The sequence below is a fragment of the Watersipora subatra genome, chromosome 1, assembly GCF_963576615.1.
Source record: "Watersipora subatra chromosome 1, tzWatSuba1.1, whole genome shotgun sequence".
NCBI lineage: Eukaryota > Metazoa > Bryozoa > Gymnolaemata > Cheilostomatida > Watersiporidae > Watersipora > Watersipora subatra.
This window is the reverse complement of record NC_088708.1, coordinates 20,692,653-20,712,991: the sequence shown is the minus strand read 5'-3', so window position 1 is coordinate 20,712,991 and position 20,339 is coordinate 20,692,653. Positions and strand designations below refer to the sequence as shown.

At 36.0% G+C, this 20,339-nt stretch overlaps 1 protein-coding gene across 1 annotated transcript; it reads right to left on the bottom strand.

Annotated features, from left to right (window-relative positions):
- Positions 1-424: 424 nt before the first annotated feature.
- Positions 425-12,110, bottom strand: LOC137397699 (apoptosis-inducing factor 1, mitochondrial-like). Its single transcript, XM_068083964.1, has 12 exons — positions 12,003-12,110; positions 11,803-11,927; positions 11,582-11,698; positions 10,947-11,147; positions 9,806-10,143; positions 9,330-9,469; positions 8,466-8,623; positions 7,311-7,484; positions 5,297-5,406; positions 5,039-5,198; positions 4,476-4,610; positions 425-740 (listed from the first exon to the last, which is right to left on the bottom strand). Exons 1-12 carry the CDS (start codon positions 12,088-12,090, stop codon positions 648-650), a joined length of 1,839 nt encoding a protein of 612 aa, XP_067940065.1. The 5' UTR covers positions 12,091-12,110; the 3' UTR covers positions 425-647.
- Positions 12,111-20,339: the final 8,229 nt, after the last annotated feature.

Sequence of the window (20,339 nt, the reverse complement as noted above, 5' to 3'; positions counted from 1 at the left end):
TCTTTTAGACAATTTTACATACTATGAGTTAGTAAGTCATCACAAAGAAAATCATTAATCAGCAAGAAAATCTAACTACTGTTTGCACAATAGAAATATATCATTTTAATGATGTAACGATATTACTTTCATTTCCTAAACCTAATCACAACAAAGACAACTCAAGACACCAAAATAACTGTTTTAGTATTTTCTTTAACCTAAAATAGGCTTGACCCTCAAAAGTTATGTGCAGATTAACTAGATTTTGATAGGCTATGTATGCATTAACTTTCCTTAGAAAATATGCATTAAATGACAGAAAAGTGAGACATGACAATTTAATGAGTGGCACCTAGTGAAATGGATGCTAGAACTTCTCAGAGCGGATTTAACCCTATAATATACTTGCTAACTAATGCTTTCAATGTTACACGTATTGTCATCAACCACAAATCTGTTTTATTAGATAATAAGTATAAACAATGTGGATATGTGAGAGAGTAACACAGAGAAGAATGGTAATAAGATACTTGGAGAAAAAGATTTAATGGCACTGACTATCTAGAAAAAGTAACAAGAAACCGATAGCCTGAGTATGTAGAAGACAAAAGATGCAAAGTGATGCTAGGCAAAGAAGGACCAATATAGAACTCAGGCAACTGAAGTTAAGTGGAAGCCGAGTCTGCTGAGCTCGCATGTAGGTCAAACAGTTTAGCCAACTCAGATAAATCTTCATGCTCAGCACCATCCTTGATTATCTACAAAACATGATAATCTCTTTTACTACAAAATCCCTTCCAGGTATATTAACACAATTATTTTTATAGAAAATATCATTATGGAAGCTTTTTATGCCTAGTTTCAATTATAAGGAATACTTGAGCGTTGTACTCATACCTAGCATACATACTTATGTGTTTGTTGGATTTGAGTCTATAATCCATGACTAAAAATAAAGTCAATTTGATCATTGATTACTTTCAAGTAGGATATAGGTACTACCAACAGACCAGTGATAGTGTCAGGATACAGGTACTACCAACAGACCAGTGAGAGTGTCAGGAGACAGGTACTAGCAACAGACCAGTGAGAGTGTCTGGATACAGGTACTACCAACAGACCAATGAGAGTGTCAGGAGACAGGTGCTACCAACAGACCAATGAAAGTGTCAGGATACAGGTACTACCAACAGACCAATGAGAGTGTCAGGATACAGGTGCTACCAACAGACCAGTGAGAGTGTCAGGAGACAGGTACTAGCAACAGACCAGTGAGAGTGTCTGGATACAGGTACTACCAACAGACCAATGAGAGTGTCAGGAGACAGGTGCTACCAACAGACCAATGAAAGTGTCAGGATACAAGTACTACCCTAGGACACTTATATTTCGCTAGTATTTAGTTTCGTGAGTAGCACACAGAGTAAAATTTCGCTGCAACTTAATTTCGCAGCTCTGATGAGTGCGAAAATATAGTGATGTGAAAATAAATACAGTGGAACAAACAAATTAGATTCCTCAGGTCCGGTCCTCTAGTAAAAAAAGTTTTTATATTTGCGACTAGTTTGTATTTGTAACCCGCAGGTATAAATGTATGGCAGAAATCGATAATTCAACGTGATCGCTTGCTGCCATTTGTTTCTTGGACTATCAATGACGTCTCGGTCCTTTCCGTCGTGACCGATATGGTACCAATATTAGATCTCAAGTATTTATAGCAAGCGATGGCCATGGCACGTTTTGAGTTCACAATATTTCAAACTTAAAAAAAAATCAAATACAGTACATGTCTCATAAAAAAGAAAATAGATAGCAACCAACATCACAACCAGAACTGTATAACATGGTTGGACCTGGTGAGGGTTGTTATCGTTTTTGGTTGGCAGTAAAATTCATCACTACAATAAGTATTATTTAATTGTATGACTTCACCTACCAGACTTTCATCCTTATCAGTTACAAAATCGGTGACTAAACTGATATCATCATCTTCTTCGTTTGTCTTGGCTTTTCCAAAAAAACTTGTTATCTTAATTTGCTTTGCCATGCTGCTCATTCGGTGTATTAACGAATTTACTAGAAATTTCCCAATGAGCTCAATCACACACAAAATTATCTGCATTTCTAATATCACGATTTTGTTGTGGATATCAATGAACTACAGGGCCGCATTCCCTTGGACAGCTGGCCGGCTAAGACGCCCCAACTTTTTAGGAATTTCATAGTCCAACGGCTATAGAAAGGTTTTTATCGCTGTAGAATATCACTCTATTCGAAGCCATAGATACAAACATCAACTTTTAGTAGTTCTTAGGCGTCATTATTATCTTCATCAGCGGTAAAATATTCTTGTTAACGACTTTTATAAAGGTTTGCAAAATATCAAGTTTTAGCAAACATCTGCTTGCCCATATCCTACTTAATGAACTTGAAATAAAATCGGCAAAAATGATCTTTGTTAAAACGCTTAAAAGAAAAAGATGTCTTCTTTCTGAGCTTTTTAACTGCATACAAGTTTTGCCTGTTTTAATTTTAAAACGTTTATTCAGTCACATCAGCTAAAACAAAGCAAATCTCAAAAAATAGAAAAATGTTGATACTTGCCAATAAAATTTTTTAAAACTTCACGTGAGAGGCCCGGCTGAGGCCTTACATAAGAGAAACCTGTTGGGAGCTTACAGCACCCCCCCCCCTCCTTCTCCACACCCCAGATGTTCATTACTAGTCGTCTAACATTAGCCCCCCAACTTGCAACCAGTGAATACAGGCCTGTGTAGAACATAGCTATTTAATTTCGAATTTTCGCTAGTTCGTTATGATAGTTTAGTTTCGCGCATGAATTTTTCGCGTGATGATGACTCCGCGAAAACGCGAAAGTTAGATGCCGCGAATACTTAAGTGTCCTAGGGTACCAACAGACCAATGAGAGTGTCAGGATACAGGTGCTACCAACAGACCAATGAAAGTGTCAGGAGACGGGTGCTACCAACAGACCAATGAAAGTGTCGGGATACAGGCACTACCAAAAGACCAATGAGAATGTCAAGATACGGGTACTACCAACAAACCAATGAGAGTGGTAAACAGTTCCGAATTATGTCGTGCAGTTCATTCATTGTTGAAGATGCGGTGACATTTAAATATACAGTTTTAAAAAGTAATGTATACACCTCAATGAGTTGAGGCATGAAAACATTTGAGGGGCGCTTCACCCCGTATGCGAATTCAGCATAGCCACATTTTTGTTTGAAAACAAGTTTTTCTACTTGTCATTATTGTTTTACAACATTGTCATCGCGAAGAATTAATTTTACCCAAAAATAAAAATGACACCCATGCTGACAATCTGACAGTTACCAATGCAACTCAGCAACATTAATTCTTGCTATGCCAATTCTCTAGACTATTGTAGCTTCCTCTACTCGGTCAGCACTGCAGTAAAACTACCTAGCAAGTAATGACACTCTTTTATATCGTAGAATATTATATACAAGCTGCATGGTATTTCTTAATAATTTAAGTACAAATTTTCAGTTTGTAAACACTGCCATAGTGAACCACGCTATGAAATTAGCCATTCAAATGTTTTTGAGGAAGAGTTTACAGCAGCAAAATCTAGGCACTTGGCAAAAACGGTTCTGGGACAACCACCTCTATTTTAACTTGCAGCAGTGTTCTCGTGAAATAATTGATAGTCTTTTGTCACACTAGTACACTAATGCAGTTTTACTGACTAATGGAAATCATGAATACTTATCGTTATACGAGTAATCTAGTTGAGCATCTACTAAACTACCCACATATAGCAATACATGTGTAAGTAAATAGCAATAGAGCAAATATCTGTACTGCATCATTTTCTTAACCCTTTGTTTTAGATAGCCTAATATTTGGTCTGCAATCAATCCAACCACAGATATAATCCTATGTTACTAAACCAAATATCTAAGAACTATTGAACCCAAAACTATTACTGCAATCATTACAAACAACATTATATCACCAAGTTCAAAGGTCAACAATGTTTATTACTACTTGATATTTAATTCTGTCTGTATAAAATCTATTTATACCAAACACAGCATATGCGAAATCTCTAAGCATATGCGAAATGTTTAAGCAGGACATGTATTATAAAAAAAATTCTACTTTCCAATTTTATCATTATGAAGAACTGCGTATGCAACACTCATGACGAGCAATGAATTGATAACCTATGACACAAGCCAAAATACAACAAGATTATTACTGTATAAAGTCTGCAAGAATCTCCTGTCACCCCTTTCTGAAGAGTGAAAAGTGCTTGGTTACTGAATGGGTAGTTTCTCATGCAATAATAAATGGTTCAGATTATTCCGAAGATAAAAGCATTTCAATTTTTCAGTCAACCCTTTAGTACTTATTTGGAAGCTCCATACAACTTCGTACGAGTGCACCACCTTCATTTCCTCATCGTATCCTTTCTGTCAACTTCTATATGAGCTCACACCTACCTTCCTTGCAATTCCAATTTTGTTAAAGACATTCCAGCAGACAACACCTACTACGCGTTTCCCTTTCATATAAAATATGACACCTTTTGCGTAATCATTCGATTGGCTGGCAGTCTTTACAGCTACACTTGACATCTACAACATCATGCAGAGTAATAGATTTCACCAAAGACTTTCTCACAGAGTATATGTAATCGTAAGCCATGTATTGCAATCTCTTTCATCTGCTATGAGCCTTTCCACGCACTGCTTTTCATATTTGGAAACAGTTTCTTATAAGATCTTGCCGCTCCTATATACTGTAAATTCACATACACCGTGCCCAGCCTATATGCTTATATACAGACCTGCCTATATGCTTATGTACAGACCTGCATATATGCTTATGTAATGACCTGCCTATATGCTTATGTACAGACCTGCCTATATGCTTATATACAGACCTGCCTATATGCTTATATACAGACCTGCCTATATGCTTATGTACAGACCTGCCTATATGCTTATGTACAGACCTGCCTATATGCTTGTGTACAGACCTGCCTATATGCTTATGTACAAACCTGATTTTGCTCTGTTTCAGAGCGAAGGCTTTCACCCGTTTTACTTTCAACTGCAACCGGACTGTCAGCGGATGTAGCCTTAGCAAAGATTGACACGGTTGGCAGTTGGGAGTCAACCAGGCCAATAGCTTCATAACCGACATCAGGACCAAGGTCAGACCTAAACGGCGAATGAGCGAATTACAAGACTGCATAATGTACAAAATACCAACATAGTATTTGTATAACCCTAAAAACAACTATCACCAACTCACTTACCAGAACATGGATTGGTGAAGGAACCTTCTTGCTGCGCCAGCCATGTTTTCTCCAGCGAGTCTGCCACTAACCACTGCATGGTCATGGTGCTCTACACGCCTTCTTCCTAACTGCCAGATGACAGAGAACCATTCGTAAAACCAAACTGACTGGGAGAGTAATGTATATGCATTGAATGAAATTGAACAGAGCAAACCTTGTGAGATGGTTATAACGGATGAGATGGTTATAACAGGTGAGATGGTTATAACATATGAGATGGTTATAACAGATGAGATGGTTATAACAGGTGAGATGGTTATAACAGATGAGATGGTTATAACAGATGAGATGGTTATAACAGATGAGTTGGTTATAACAGATGAGATGGTTATAACAGATGAGATGGTTATAACAGATGAGTTGGTTATAACAGATGAGATGGTTATAACAGATGAGATGGTTATAACAGATGAGATGGTTATAACAGATGAGTTGGTTATAACAGATGAGATGGTTATAACAGATGAGATGGTTATAACAGATGAGTTGGTTATAACAGGTGAGATGGTTATAACAGATGAGTTGGTTATAACAGATGAGATGGTTATAACAGATGAGATGGTTATAACAGATGAGTTGGTTATAACAGATGAGATGGTTATAACAGATGAGACGGTTATAACAGATGAGACGGTTATAACAGATGAGACGGTTATAACAGATGAGACGGTTATAACAGATGAGACGGTTATAACAGATGAGTTGGTTATAACAGATGAGACGGTTATAACAGATGAGATGGTTATAACAGATGAGTTGGTTATAACAGATGAGATGGTTATAACAGATGAGATGGTTATAACAGATGAGTTGGTTATAACAGATGAGATGGTTATAACAGATGAGACGGTTATAACAGATGAGACGGTTATAACAGATGAGACGGTTATAACAGATGAGACGGTTATAACAGATGAGACGGTTATAACAGATGAGACGGTTATAACAGATGAGACGGTTATAACAGATGAGACGGTTATAACAGATGAGACGGTTATAACAGATGAGTTGGTTATAACAGATGAGACGGTTATAACAGATGAGATGGTTATAACAGATGAGTTGGTTATAACAGATGAGATGGTTATAACAGATGAGATGGTTATAACAGATGAGTTGGTTATAACAGATGAGATGGTTATAACAGATGAGATGGTTATAACAGATGAGACGGTTATAACAGATGAGATGGTTATAACAGATGAGTTGGTTATAACAGATGAGATGGTTATAACAGATGAGATGGTTATAACAGATGAGTTGGTTATAACAGATGAGATGGTTATAACAGATGAGACGGTTATAACAGATGAGACGGTTATAACAGATGAGACGGTTATAACAGATGAGACGGTTATAACAGATGAGACGGTTATAACAGATGAGTTGGTTATAACAGATGAGACGGTTATAACAGATGAGTTGGTTATAACAGATGAGATGGTTATAACAGATGAGATGGTTATAACAGATGAGTTGGTTATAACAGATGAGATGGTTATAACAGATGAGATGGTTATAACAGATGAGACGGTTATAACAGATGAGATGGTTATAACAGATGAGTTGGTTATAACAGATGAGATGGTTATAACAGATGAGATGGTTATAACAGATGAGTTGGTTATAACAGATGAGATGGTTATAACAGATGAGACGGTTATAACAGATGAGACGGTTATAACAGATGAGACGGTTATAACAGATGAGATGGTTATAACAGATGAGATGGTTATAACAGATGAGATGGTTATAACAGATGAGACGGTTATAACAGATGAGATGGTTATAACAGATGAGTTGGTTATAACAGATGAGATGGTTATAACAGATGAGATGGTTATAACAGATGAGTTGGTTATAACAGATGAGATGGTTATAACAGATGAGATGGTTATAACAGACTAGACAAAAATGATTAAAGCAACTATTATGGTAAATCAAAAGCCTAGTTGGGTCTTACTAATATTACCTTGACGTCATAGAAGCAAGCTGCATCACCAGCAACCCAGATGTCTGTTGCTGCCTCCAACTCGGCATTTACAAGAAAGCCACCAAGTTTTTTGTGAACCTCCAAGCCTGCCGATTCAGCCAGCTCTGTATTTGGTTCGAGACCAACAGCAACGAGTATGTGCTCTGCGGATAACTGTCAATAGTGTACGCCAAAAACAATTGAGAAGCAGAGTATCCATGAACCAACATTGATAGTTTGTTGTATAACCGTCTTTAATAACAACCAAACTCAACATAATTAGTACGAATGCCTTGTCATCAGTAGCGGGAGAGTTCAGATCACTGATGGCAGTGACCAGCCAAATGAGAATATTGATTAGAGTGAAAACAGCGAGCACTAGACTGGCAGCAGCCATGAGTACGATCTTGTAAATGAGGTTATAGTAAATATATGAAGTGAGAATGCATGTGATAGGAACAATAAAAACCTTCACACTTTTAGATACCCGATATTCAACGATGACATGCATCTAAAGAGTGTAAAAACCATCAAACTAGCAAAATCTAAACCTTAACTCTGGTCCTCAACCATTGAAAAATTCCTCCCAAGGAGAATTTAAAAATTTTAAAGGAGAAATCAAGCATTTGTTATTGTACTAAATTACTAATGCTTCTCTCATAGTAAAGTATATCATAAGAGAAACATCGGTAAGACCTGTCACTCCTACATGTACCTTCACAGTCTGAGAGTCAATCATATTACACATGGTATTACATACCGAAAGATTAAAGTAAAAATTAGCAAACCATTGCACATACATGTTTCTGTGATAACAGAGAGTCAAAATACACTCAGCTGATGCAAGATATTGCCAAAACTTGCTACATATTGCAAAAAGAGAGAAAGGCTTGAGGGACTGTTGAAAGGGGATAAGTAGAATAAGGTTAAAACTACTGCTCTAGACCAAAGGTGGAAGGTTTCACTGCGAGATACGCAAGAGAGCACCCTGGAAATAAAGACATTAGCTAAACCCTGACAACACCACCCATGGTAACAAAAAACCAGAAAAATATTAAACCTTCGAGTGGGTGACAGTAGTGATAGCACACCTAGTAAGGTTACAAAGCTTTAACTATGACTGTAGATAATATAATGACACTGATAGATACTCACCTCTGAACCATCACTAAGTAGCAACTCCACTTCTGTTCCATCATCAGACAGCTGACCTTGTTTAACTGTGACTCCTGCCTTAACTGTCACATGCTCTGATCTCACCTTATCTGTGGTCCACTTGCTGAGATATGCGGGTAAAACGCGACCCATGTTGCCTACAAGCGCATGTGCAAGAGATCATCCTACTAATGAGAGCTAGATAATCTAAAAATGATTATAAAACTACTAAATATGTCGATACTTTTGCACTACAGGTTTGTAACATGTAATGAATGTTACATGTTACAAATCTGTTACCAATGAAGTTACAGCATTGTTACAATTTTGGCAATGATGTGGTATCATATCTCTTTAGTCAGTTCAATGTGGTGTCTTTATGTCCTAATTTCTTTAGAAATGCAGAGGTCCTAACGGAAAAGATAAAGCTGCAAGTTTATTTTTTGAATATGATAGTTACATGTATAATCGCTTAAAAAATAAGTTTATAAAATTTGGATGCGCAATGAACTGCTCCTCGCTGTCATTTAATAGGTTATTGCAGGTTTTTGCTCCCTTTACTTGCTCATTGCCAGGCTGTTTTACAAACCATATATTAACAATCCAATTCACACCAAAAATTAGTTAGCGTGTTGCACAAAAAAAAATCTTATTGGTTTTAGCAAAAAACACCAAATACAGATTGCTGGATGACACCGACAGAAAAGATTTTGCGAAAATTATGTTTGAGAATGAATTAACCCCGAAAAAAGTGTGCTCGTTGATACAACAATTCCAACATGGCATATGAAAAGGCAGTCACACACAAGTATTAAAACTGAATGTCAATGACTTGTAGCCGTAACAAAATTTACCAGACATTACCTGACTCTGGAAAGACCTGCGTCACATTCAAGCCACTCTCTGTTGACCTTTTACCGAGCGCACAAGCGAGTTCACTACCAAGGAAACCTCCTCCGATTACAATAACAGATTTTGTAGTTTCCATAAGTTTGTCCAGCTTTCTGAGAAATGTAAACCCAATTAACAGATCTGATATCGATAACTAATTCACTGTTAAAAACGAATGAAAACCATTCATCCACGCAAATTAATACAGAGAGATAAAAAGAGCTAGACAGAAAAAAGGGTTTTACAGGTTTTATCAATAACGAATGAGCAGTGAGAAAAACGAAGAACAAGAAAAATAGTTAGTGGCAGAAGGGATCAGGTAAACAGCAATTTTGAGCACTTAAGATAGGTCAGATGAGATGACAGACAAAAAACAATAAAGTTCATGTATAAGGACGGAAGAGAAAGGTTGAGTACACAAAAACAAAGAAGCGCAGATATAATCCTACCTGAAGTCATCTATACCTCTGAAGAGAGTAACCTTGTCCATAACCTGACTACCAGCCTTCTCCAGACAGGGCAAGTTCTTTGGTTTGCCTCCAGTTGCTATGAGACATCTGTCATAGGAGACTTCTGTACCGTCTGACAGTGTGACTCGCTTTTTATCTGCGTCCAACTTGACCACCTTCATGCCAGTAGCAACAGCCACCCCACCCCTCCCTGAAGTTGAGAGCTCACTCGGCTGACAATAGTAGGAGTCTTTTTCATAGAAAATACTTCTCTGTCGTCCGGACCACGTGGTGAACTTGTTCTCCTCGGCCAAAGAACGCTCGGTAAACCACATGTCCTGTGGAAACACATGAAACAACAATTGGTGTAATAGATTGGAAGAAAGCCAAGCAATGGAGAATACCTAACACATTCGATTGCAATGGAATGTTTTTTAAAAATTAAAATACCAAGTGTGAATACTGCTCATTAGGTTTTAGGGTACGGCTACATTTTCGGGGCCCGTAAAAGCTAACTAAAGAACAAAACAGGGAATGGTATGATACATAAAAGCTTAAAAATGAAAACCCTTTAATTGTAGTAAATATTAATCATAAAATCTGTGCTTATCCTGTTTTCGTCATAAAAAGTACACACTGTAGATTATAACATTTATATTACTGACATCCCAAATAATAACTTGAAAGTTTTTTTCAAACTTCAAGAATTTTAAGCGGTGTCAGCAATACAGCCATATTCATCTGCCTGAAGGATTAAAGTCTAAAACAATTTATCCTTTGTTATTTTGAAGGACACGTCAAAACGATTTTCGGAATACCTTTTAAGAGCTAAAAAACAAGTGATAAATTAAAAAGGCGACAACCCAAGTTCACTGGAAAGATGTGAAGGTCTTGACAAAAAGCTCATCCAAACTAAGAAGCAATTTAAATAAGCAAGTAAACAGTTAAAACAGTACAAGTTATACAAATAATAATAAAAATCAAAACGATAACATTGATTGATATACATAAGTCAGTCATGTTTATTCATAATAAGAATAACTAACTGACAAGTAAGGAAAATAGTGAGGTAAGATGCATTGCATAGATAGAAGCATAGTGAAAAGTAGTGACTGGTAGTTGTGCATCCACAGAGGCTGACCTTACTCAAGGGGGGTCGCATGTACGGTTTGTATTCTTCTGCACCAACTAACAGAACTTTGGCATCTGAGTGCTTAGCTCTTATAGCCCTATAGGCTGCCATAGCTGCTGTTCCTGCTCCAATGATTAAGTAAGGTACGTGGGTAGGAAACTGCGCAGTAACCTCTTCCTCCACCTCACTCTCAGCTACATCCTCTAGAGACTGAATCATCAAGAGAGAAAAGGAAGACTGATAAAGAGTTGTGCTTGTGGCACACAGCGAAGGCGTTATTTACAATGATGCATGTTGGAACTATTCAAGTTATGCTCTAGAGTATGTCAATATTAATTTACTAAACTTTTCGATCAATGCAAGCGGTCTCTAACAAACAATGACTTTGCGCTGCCTGTAGACAAGTAATTGGCTAACTGAGTCTGTTCCTCGCTGGTGCATGCAAGGTTGGTTGGCAAACAATCATTGAATTTACAAACTAAACAAAACAAAGTTGCAACTGAGTTTTTTATAGCACACCTCAAAACACCGCATCATTTATAAATTACAAAATAAATCTATTGCTGCAACAAAATTTTTCAAAAGTTTTCAAGTCAAACAACTTAAAACATTACAAAAATGAAACCCACACAATACAAACATACCTCATCAGTCTCACTCTCACTGGAAGTTGTCCTTTCTGTTGATACAGTAGGTGGCATGGTTTTAGATTTCCAGTTGTCAGAAGAGCCACATTGAGCCACATTTCTGTCTCTTTTTATCTGAAATACATAGACATAGATGATTATTAATCAATATTAAACATTGGTAAGCTCGTTGACAAATGAGAAACACACCAGCAAAGTAGTGGCTACATGTAACCCACCATGTATGCTAAACCAGTAGCCCCAATTACTAGGCCAACACCTAGAGAACACCAATAGGATGTGATGTCACCACCATGATGCGCTGTAGAGCCATACTGTGATCTTTGGCGGTTTCCATCAAAGCCTGCAACAAAAACAAGACTGAATGGAATACTTATCCAGTTGGCACTCATGAACTGAATAAGGCAAAGAAAGTTACCTAATGGCGCTATGACTGAGCATCCACTTTTCCCATTTGTAACCAGGTGCACTGCCCTTGGAATCCTTGTACTACAGCTTCGAATCATTCTCTTGTCACATGTGCCTAAAGGAGAAAAGACAGCGAGTTTTTTTAATCTTGTAAGCCAATGGGTTGTGTGATAAGCAAACGCATATCATGGTAGCAACGATACCAGTTATGTTGCAGATAACCATGTTACTGGAAATGACTATGATCTTGAGACGAGTGTTCGAACTCCTAGGTCTCAAGAAGAAGACTCGAGCATGAGTAGATATTACCATTCACTTGAGCAAACCAAGGTGAGAAAACAATTTTTTTAAAGTTATATAAACATGTATACACATCCCATAAACCTCTATTTGTACGCTATGGCGCTCATTTTTCAACCCTTCTATAATGGTGGTCAAATTAAGGTGTCTTTCAAATAAAAGTGGCGTCCAATTAGAGGTTTTATGGTATATAATGTATATGCACATCGTTTCAAGGTAATCAAGTTAGACAAAAGAACTTTAAACTTTAGAAGTTGAGTATATTAAAACTAAATGGTGTTTGGTATAATTAAAATTTGCCATGGCAGTTACGTATTGACCATTCTCGCATTTAAACATAAAAATAATAACTCCTAAATTTTATGATTGATCAAACAATGCAAAACATCTTTAGCAAGTCAGCTAGTAAATTTACAAAAGAAGGTGATCATAAAGTAGTTATTTCTTCATGCTGACATATCAAACCTTAATATAAAAATGTTGATTTGATTGAGATAATCTAAAACCAAATGCATTTCCAAACTTGACAGATAACTTCAAACTTGCTTGTAGTCAGAACCGCTATGCAATTAATGCTGCATTCATAGAACAGACTAGAACGCATTAACAAATTCAAATCTAGCGTGCCTCAAAACATTGTAACAATACACACGCAAATGTTTACTAAGTTAAAGAAAAAGTTACCTTTCTTTCTAAGCCTACGACGTAAATCGACAATCTATGCAAAGACACCCAACTAACTACAACATAAACAACATGGCGGAGTTCTAAATCAGGTACAAGGAATATTTGTTTGTACGAAACAAATCTTTTAAAAGAAAACAGGTACGTAAAAACAAGCGTTTATTCAAAAACAGCAAGATATCCTGTAAATAAATAAGTTTTGTAAGTATAACAAATGGTAGAAACACTTACGCATAAGCAACATAACCGAGTAACCATAAGAGTATACATGACGCTTGCTTAGATTGGCTATATTGTAAATTCTATTGAGGTTGAATGTTTTTTCAGGATGATAATTTTTAAACTTTTTCGGAACCAAGTTACTAAGGGGTAAGTCAGTCAAACAGTCATAAGGTGTAACAAATATGGTGATGACTAAACAATGTCTTATTTGCTTTTCATTCTTTGATCACACTGCTGAGTGAGTAGCCTAAGAAATGAAATGATGGGCTTAATCATTACAGACCCCAAACTGCAATAACACAAATGATGCAGTTGTTAGCTGTAGATGGACCAACAATAATTTCATGAAAAATGAATGCTTGTAATCGATGTTTGTCAACTTTTTTGACTAGTTTTTTGATAGTTCATTTTTATTCAATGTTAGCGCTTATTCTGATTTCTCACTTCCTAAAAAGCAACTACTCTATGTTGATTTGGTATTTTTCAATCAATAATTTGTGTGTATGTGCTTTGGTCAAACAAGCGTGAGCAATAAAAGATTACCTTTAAGATGACAATATCAACCCTTATACCTACTTTTTTTACTTATTTAGTTATCTTGAGTAAGTCAACCTGAATGACATTAGATTTAAAAAAGTGATGATTAGGTTTTTGTATATATGATAAGCTGGCAAATTTCTTCATCGATTTTCCGGTTTTTCTCACCAAATTAGTGGGACTACCACTAGCAAAATTTGCTATTTAGGTTTTACTAATGGCCGCTCCAAAAATAAGTTTTCCTAACTACATGAACATGAACTTTGGAATGTTTAGGTAATCTCATTAGTGGCTATACAATGAATTGAAGTGAGTGCTTAATAATTGTGAAATCAATTTTATAAGATTAATATATTGAATCTAGATAACATGTCCCAAACATGTCTTAAACATCACAGTTAGAATAAATGACAAAACATGAAACACTTACATATTTTTCCTCATCATACCAATCAACACTTGGACATGTGTCCTACACAAGCTTAAAATCAATTTTAATACATTTGCAGATCATAATGCGTGGCAAGGCATATGAGCATATGATAAAATATAACAGCTTGCAATAAAGTCAAACATTAAAATACTCTTCTCATAAAGTTGTTAAAAATTAATAGTACACACACAAATACGTTGTCTTTTTGTAGCTCCTTATTGCATGCATGTTTCGTTTTCAGATTGTTATTCAATAAGCATGAAGTTGTTAACAACTTGAAATGATTTATTGTTTTTAAAACTTCAATGTAAGTTGCCTTCATGCACCTTGCAGAAGAAAGAACTAAAAACTCAGTTCACTCATTTCTCAATATTTGGAGAAATCATAAGCCCAGCACGACTGCAATTCCCTTATTGTTCTGCAATTTACTTACACGAATCATGTTTAAACATACAGGCTAAACTACAATGTGATAAAAAAAAACTTGTTATAGAAATCGCATGGGCTGGTTCAAGAATCTAGTAGATTTGTCTTCTCAGTAGATAACTTTTGCCGCTATAACGATATTGCCGCAATTGCTACTATTAGTATCAATACTTTTCTATAGCATCAAAAAAACCAAAGCGCAATAATAATAGCAGTTAGAGACACAACGGTGGTGATGAAAGAGGATGTGAATATACAGAAAAACAAAAAACTAGGATTTGAGATCAGACAATTGTAGAATGTGAGAGCAAGGACTACACTTATAGGTAATCTTTACACCTGACGCTACACTAGATCCACACTGCGTTATGGTATAGGCCTCTTTTTAGGGTCAAAGGGAGACAGCCCCTACAAAAAAACCAAAATCAACCAGAAATCCATAATCCAATTACCTGTCTACACACATCGTACAAAATATTTACAGGGGTCATGGCAATGTACATGAAGGTGAACACAAAGCAGAATGGACTGTGATAAGAACCAGATGAGGGCATGCATGCAGTAATGTACTGGAAACAGTTGTTCAGCTTATCATCGATAAATATATTCTTGAGGGAGTCCGCAGACAAAAGCAGAATTTAGCAGTAGCCTACTATGACTACCAAAAGACTTACGACAACCAACAACACGACTCGATGATTAAGGTCTACAGATGGATGCAATACCTGGATGATGTGATCAATGCCTAAAGGACACTGATAAAAAAGGGAAAAACAAGACAAGAGGCAATTAAAGATAGTAAACTTGAGAAGAAGATGGATAGACATCAAGAGGGGCTTCCATCAAGGAAACAGCTTCTCACCTGTTGAATTTTGCTTGAAAGAGGTGCCCACAGCAATGCTCCTAGATCAACTTGAGGTTACAAGATGGAACTACCTGAAGATAAGAACACCAAAAGACACAAATGAAAACGCTTGATCTGGAATGGAAAGAAAGCTTAAAATTCCTAGGATATGAACAGGCTGAAGCAATTAATAAAAAGGCAGTGTACAGCAGAGTACATGATAAGATGAAGAGACGGATGAAAACCTTGACAGATGAAGAACTCCATGAAAAAAACCTAGTAAAGGCAAATCAACACCCAAGTAATCCCCATTGTGAGTTATGGAACGAATGTGTACTACTTCATAAGCAAACAGCTTGATCCGCATGACAAACTAATCAGAGCAGAACCAAAAAAGAACTAAGTGGTAAACAAGAAAGTGATGAAGAATTATACGTGTTGGGTAGAGAACATGACAGAAAGAGAGTGAAAAGTATCAAAGAATTGTATGAGGACACCAAGGTGTGGGTCGCTTGTAACAATGCATACAAAAAAGTGAATGGATAACAGTGGCTTGGGAAAGGGAAACACAAAAAAGAAACATCCTTGAGCAAAGCAATAACAGAGACCCTTTCTGTGTATACCATCAATGCTGTCTTTAAGAGATATGAAGTCCGCTTGGATGGGGAAAGAGTAATTGAGACATGGAAGAATATCTGGCAGAGGCTGAAGTCGGAACTGAAGAATTTGATAATTAGCAAAGTAGAAAGATACAAAACAAAAAGAATGCAAAGTAAACTTTATAAACATCTGGAAAACGGGGGAACGATTGGATGAAATGCAATAGGCCCTACATATCCATAGAAAGTGGCAGTGATTACCAATATGCGGGAACTGATGGTTTAGAAACTGTGTAAACAGAACACATGACTGGCCAATGAAGCAAATTTATGTAAACAGTGCGGAAAATTCTTTGAAGTGATGTATTTAACATCAGGATGCAAGCTACTTGTGGGAATGATTAAGTGACAAGGCACAATGCTAAAGATTCTGATGACTGCCTGGGCTAAAGAGAACGAAATAATCCAACTGAGGTTAAGAAAAAACAGCAGAAATAACTTGCCAGAAACTGGCTTACGAAATCCGTGAGCGAAGACCTGGTTAACGGATTTCACAAAACCTGGCTTCAAAGTGGAAATGATTCCAGTAGCCGTAGGATGCATGGGTGGATGAGCATCCAAACTAACTGAACATATGAAAGGAATACTGAATGTTGACGATAAACTAGTCCATATGACATAGTCCAACAGAAACACGTTGAAAACTATATATGCAAATAGCGAAAGTATAGTGGTGAAGGTGCTGTATAACATCATCACAGCATACTAAGGAAAGATGAGGATGCTAGCATTTTTTGGTGGCGGACAAAGAACAAGGTTTTAATAGACTATAAAACACCTGATAATAATTATTATAACACAAATGATCAATTATAAAAACAGATAAAGTTATATAACGTTTTCCATTAATACATGTATGCTGAATATTACGTTATATTACTCTGGGCGTTCAGCACTTTCGCGTTGCAGATAATAAAAATCGTCTTCAATGGAACCGGTAGAACTAATTTAGCTGAAAACCTAACACGATATGACATATTCATAAAACAAAGCATTTTTTGGTCTATAAAGTTCGAATTTTATCATATTTTTTTGCAGAATAAACATTAAAATTAAATGTTTACTTTTTCAAAGTTTTTCAAAAATTTTTCAAAAATTTGCCAGAATATCCACTATTTTACAACCATTTCAGAGCCAATGATAATTGAGATTTTGGCTCCAATGACAGCTATGATTGCATTCAATGCGGTCCTCCATTTCGTATCTAAAGAAAACTATGTAACGTATATCCCTTCGATCTTTTAGTTTTCAGAGTTTAGCTATTAACCATTAAAAGCTCTTTGCGTGACAATCTTTGGCAAGAACTTGTCACAAATTGTTGTGTTCTGTGTGATTGAAATAAAAGTAACTTTCAAGTGTTTTCAAGTTCTCTTTGCGAATGCTGCAGATTATTACCAAAAGGCAGTGGGTAACAAATAGGTGCAGTTTAAAAAAATGAATGCATCTGTTTCTTCCATTTGGTTTCGCAAGTGTTATTAAGTTATGTTGTAGTAAAATAATCTGTTTATGCCGCTTTGCTGATGCTGTTATATCTGATATCAGCTGTGTAAAGGTAGACATAAAGGGAATAACAAGTTTCAACCTACCCATTCCATGATTAGAACATCGAGAACTTGTCATAAGAAAATCTCAGATAATTACTAAAAGCTTGTGATTATAGCTAAGATTAAAATCATGAATTTAATTCCTAAAAAATGCAATTTAAGATTCACACTTAACCAAACCCTCTATCAGCGACAGCACTCAGATGATGAAAACTTGCGTCATGCAGTCTATCAAGATCCAATCTGGTACTGCCTTGCTCGAGACAAGAAATTATAATTAGAGATTACATATGCTAAAATCTCTGCTGATGAAAAACGCCAAGAAGTTGTCAAGAACTCCCTAAAACTACTAGATTCACAATTAAAAACCTGAGGCATATGGTCTCACTTCTGGACACTAGGCTTATGCTTAATCAGTAGATCTATAAAATGAGGAATGTTTACTCATGTTCCTCATTCTTTCAATACAGCTTCATTATGGCAGGCTGGGGTGTCAGCAGAGTAAGCTGAAGAGTCGGTTACCGCGAGAACAAGATGGTGACTGTATTTTACGTCTCAGACATTACTGTTCTTTTCTTATAATTTAGTTTGAAGGCATAATTATTATATTTGTTTCTTCTTAAAATAAACATAAGGTTTTGGGATAACGCCTTGACATTCTTTGCCATAGGAATTTCATTTCCATTGAAACTGTAGTTTTCTAAATTGTAGCATTTGGGAAGGTCAACTGTAAAATCTTAGTTACATTAATCAACAAGATAAATTGATTGAAACAGTCAAAAATTAAGATCAGACCTTATTTAAGAGCTATTAGCAATAATTACTTTCAACAGCCCGTCTGTGTTTCATAATAAACTGATTCATTCCCAAAATGTTGTTGAGTAATTGGTAGGGTAATCCAGTTCTATCAATTACCAACACAACAATGCACTGAAGTTGTTTGAAGTTCATGAGCTGGAAGGCACTCATTTGCTAGTACTGTTAATGTTTTCTTGTAGATTGTGAGGGGCTTTGATAAAAGTTTACTTTTTTTCAATATTACTGCAACATACTTTTTAAGCTCCAATGAACCAAATTAAATAGGCGACAGCTATTTCTGACAGTTATCAGTGACAGCTAGTTCTTGAATTAGCACACTATAACCAGATCTAATCTTAATTTTTTCACTAAAAACCTTGAATGGGACAAAAGGAGTCTGAGAGCTCCAAGCCTTTTTGATGCAATTGTATTGACATTTATACATTTTTCTATTTTTACTTTTTTTAATTTCATTTGGAATTAAATAATCGTAACCACTGAAAACTTTTTGTGGCTCCAGGATTCGACCATTCATCCGACTTCACTCGATCTCTAAACTCCCAAATGATGCGATGCCAAAAAAAGCTAAAACGGACATTAGTTTTAATTGCAGGCACAAACAAACCATCAGCCTGTCTCGTGCGATAAGAGCGCTTAAGCCGTGTCCGCATATGTATCCACTATCATAGTATCACCCCACTTGCTTTAGATCGCATAAATAATTTGAACTGTTTCTTGCGTCTCCGCTTCTCTAATGAAGCAATATTCTTACCCTGTCTTAGCTTCATAAAGCTAACTCTAATTAAATTAATGTGGTTTCTTCATTCAGCGAGTTTTTGATGAATAATTCAAATTAGTAATATAAGGTCACCCAAGTTACGTAACTACTTTATCAAAGGTAAAATTTTGCTATTCATGCAGTCACAAACTTTAAAGTTTGTCAATAATGCAATTTAAAATATAAGCGCAAAGAAATCTCTTTCTTTGAGTGCTCTTGGAGGATCACGGTATATTTTTAGTCTATTGTAGGTAGTGAGCTAGAAACTAGTCAGACTGTTAGTCACATGGAAGCAAAATAATAGCAAAAAATAGCTCATTGGACACATTGAAAAAGTAAGGGCATTCTTGTTCATTGAATATAGCTGCTTTTTGCTCAAGTATTATTACATAGCCAATTTCCATATCGATTGATGTTAAATTTTGTCAGTCAATTTCTAGTATACTTTACAAGCTTTCTGTGTCAGGTTACAATATTAAATAAATATAGTTGACCCTTCTCTTTGCTAGACATACTTGTCATGAAAATTAAGTTTAAGGTGAGATTATCGATGATGCTTATTTGCATGTTATCCTTTGGGCTGAGACTGCATAATTTACTTGAAAAATTTCTGCAGCTATGAAAGGAAAGCGTTCAAATAATAATTAAAATAATTATTTTAGATTCCATTAGATTGTACAGCGCCCAGTAGAATATTTCAGATTAAATCCAATTTCAAACAGATAAGTAAACCAAACTAACCATTAAAGAACCACAACAATTGGCCCAAACACCACCCTCAACACTCATACCACTGACAGCTTCACAAAACGAAGTTTTAGCTCAATGTATACTGCAGCAAGTGCTGATTCTATCCCTGAATTACCTGGGCTTTTTAATTACAGGTCTTTCTGAATTGAATAAGTCCAATTAGTCATTTTAAATCGTACCAGGACTTGCATCAGGGTTTGCGACTAGTGTAAAACTCAATTGCATCAATGCATTAAAAAGTAACAATCAATGATCAAAACTTCTTAAGGAAAAAAGACACATTTTAGCATTTAAGTTTCTATTTTAAATTGTGTTCTTGACAAGTTTCAATGTTTGTGGTTGCAGTATTTTCAACTTTTCTAATATCACTGA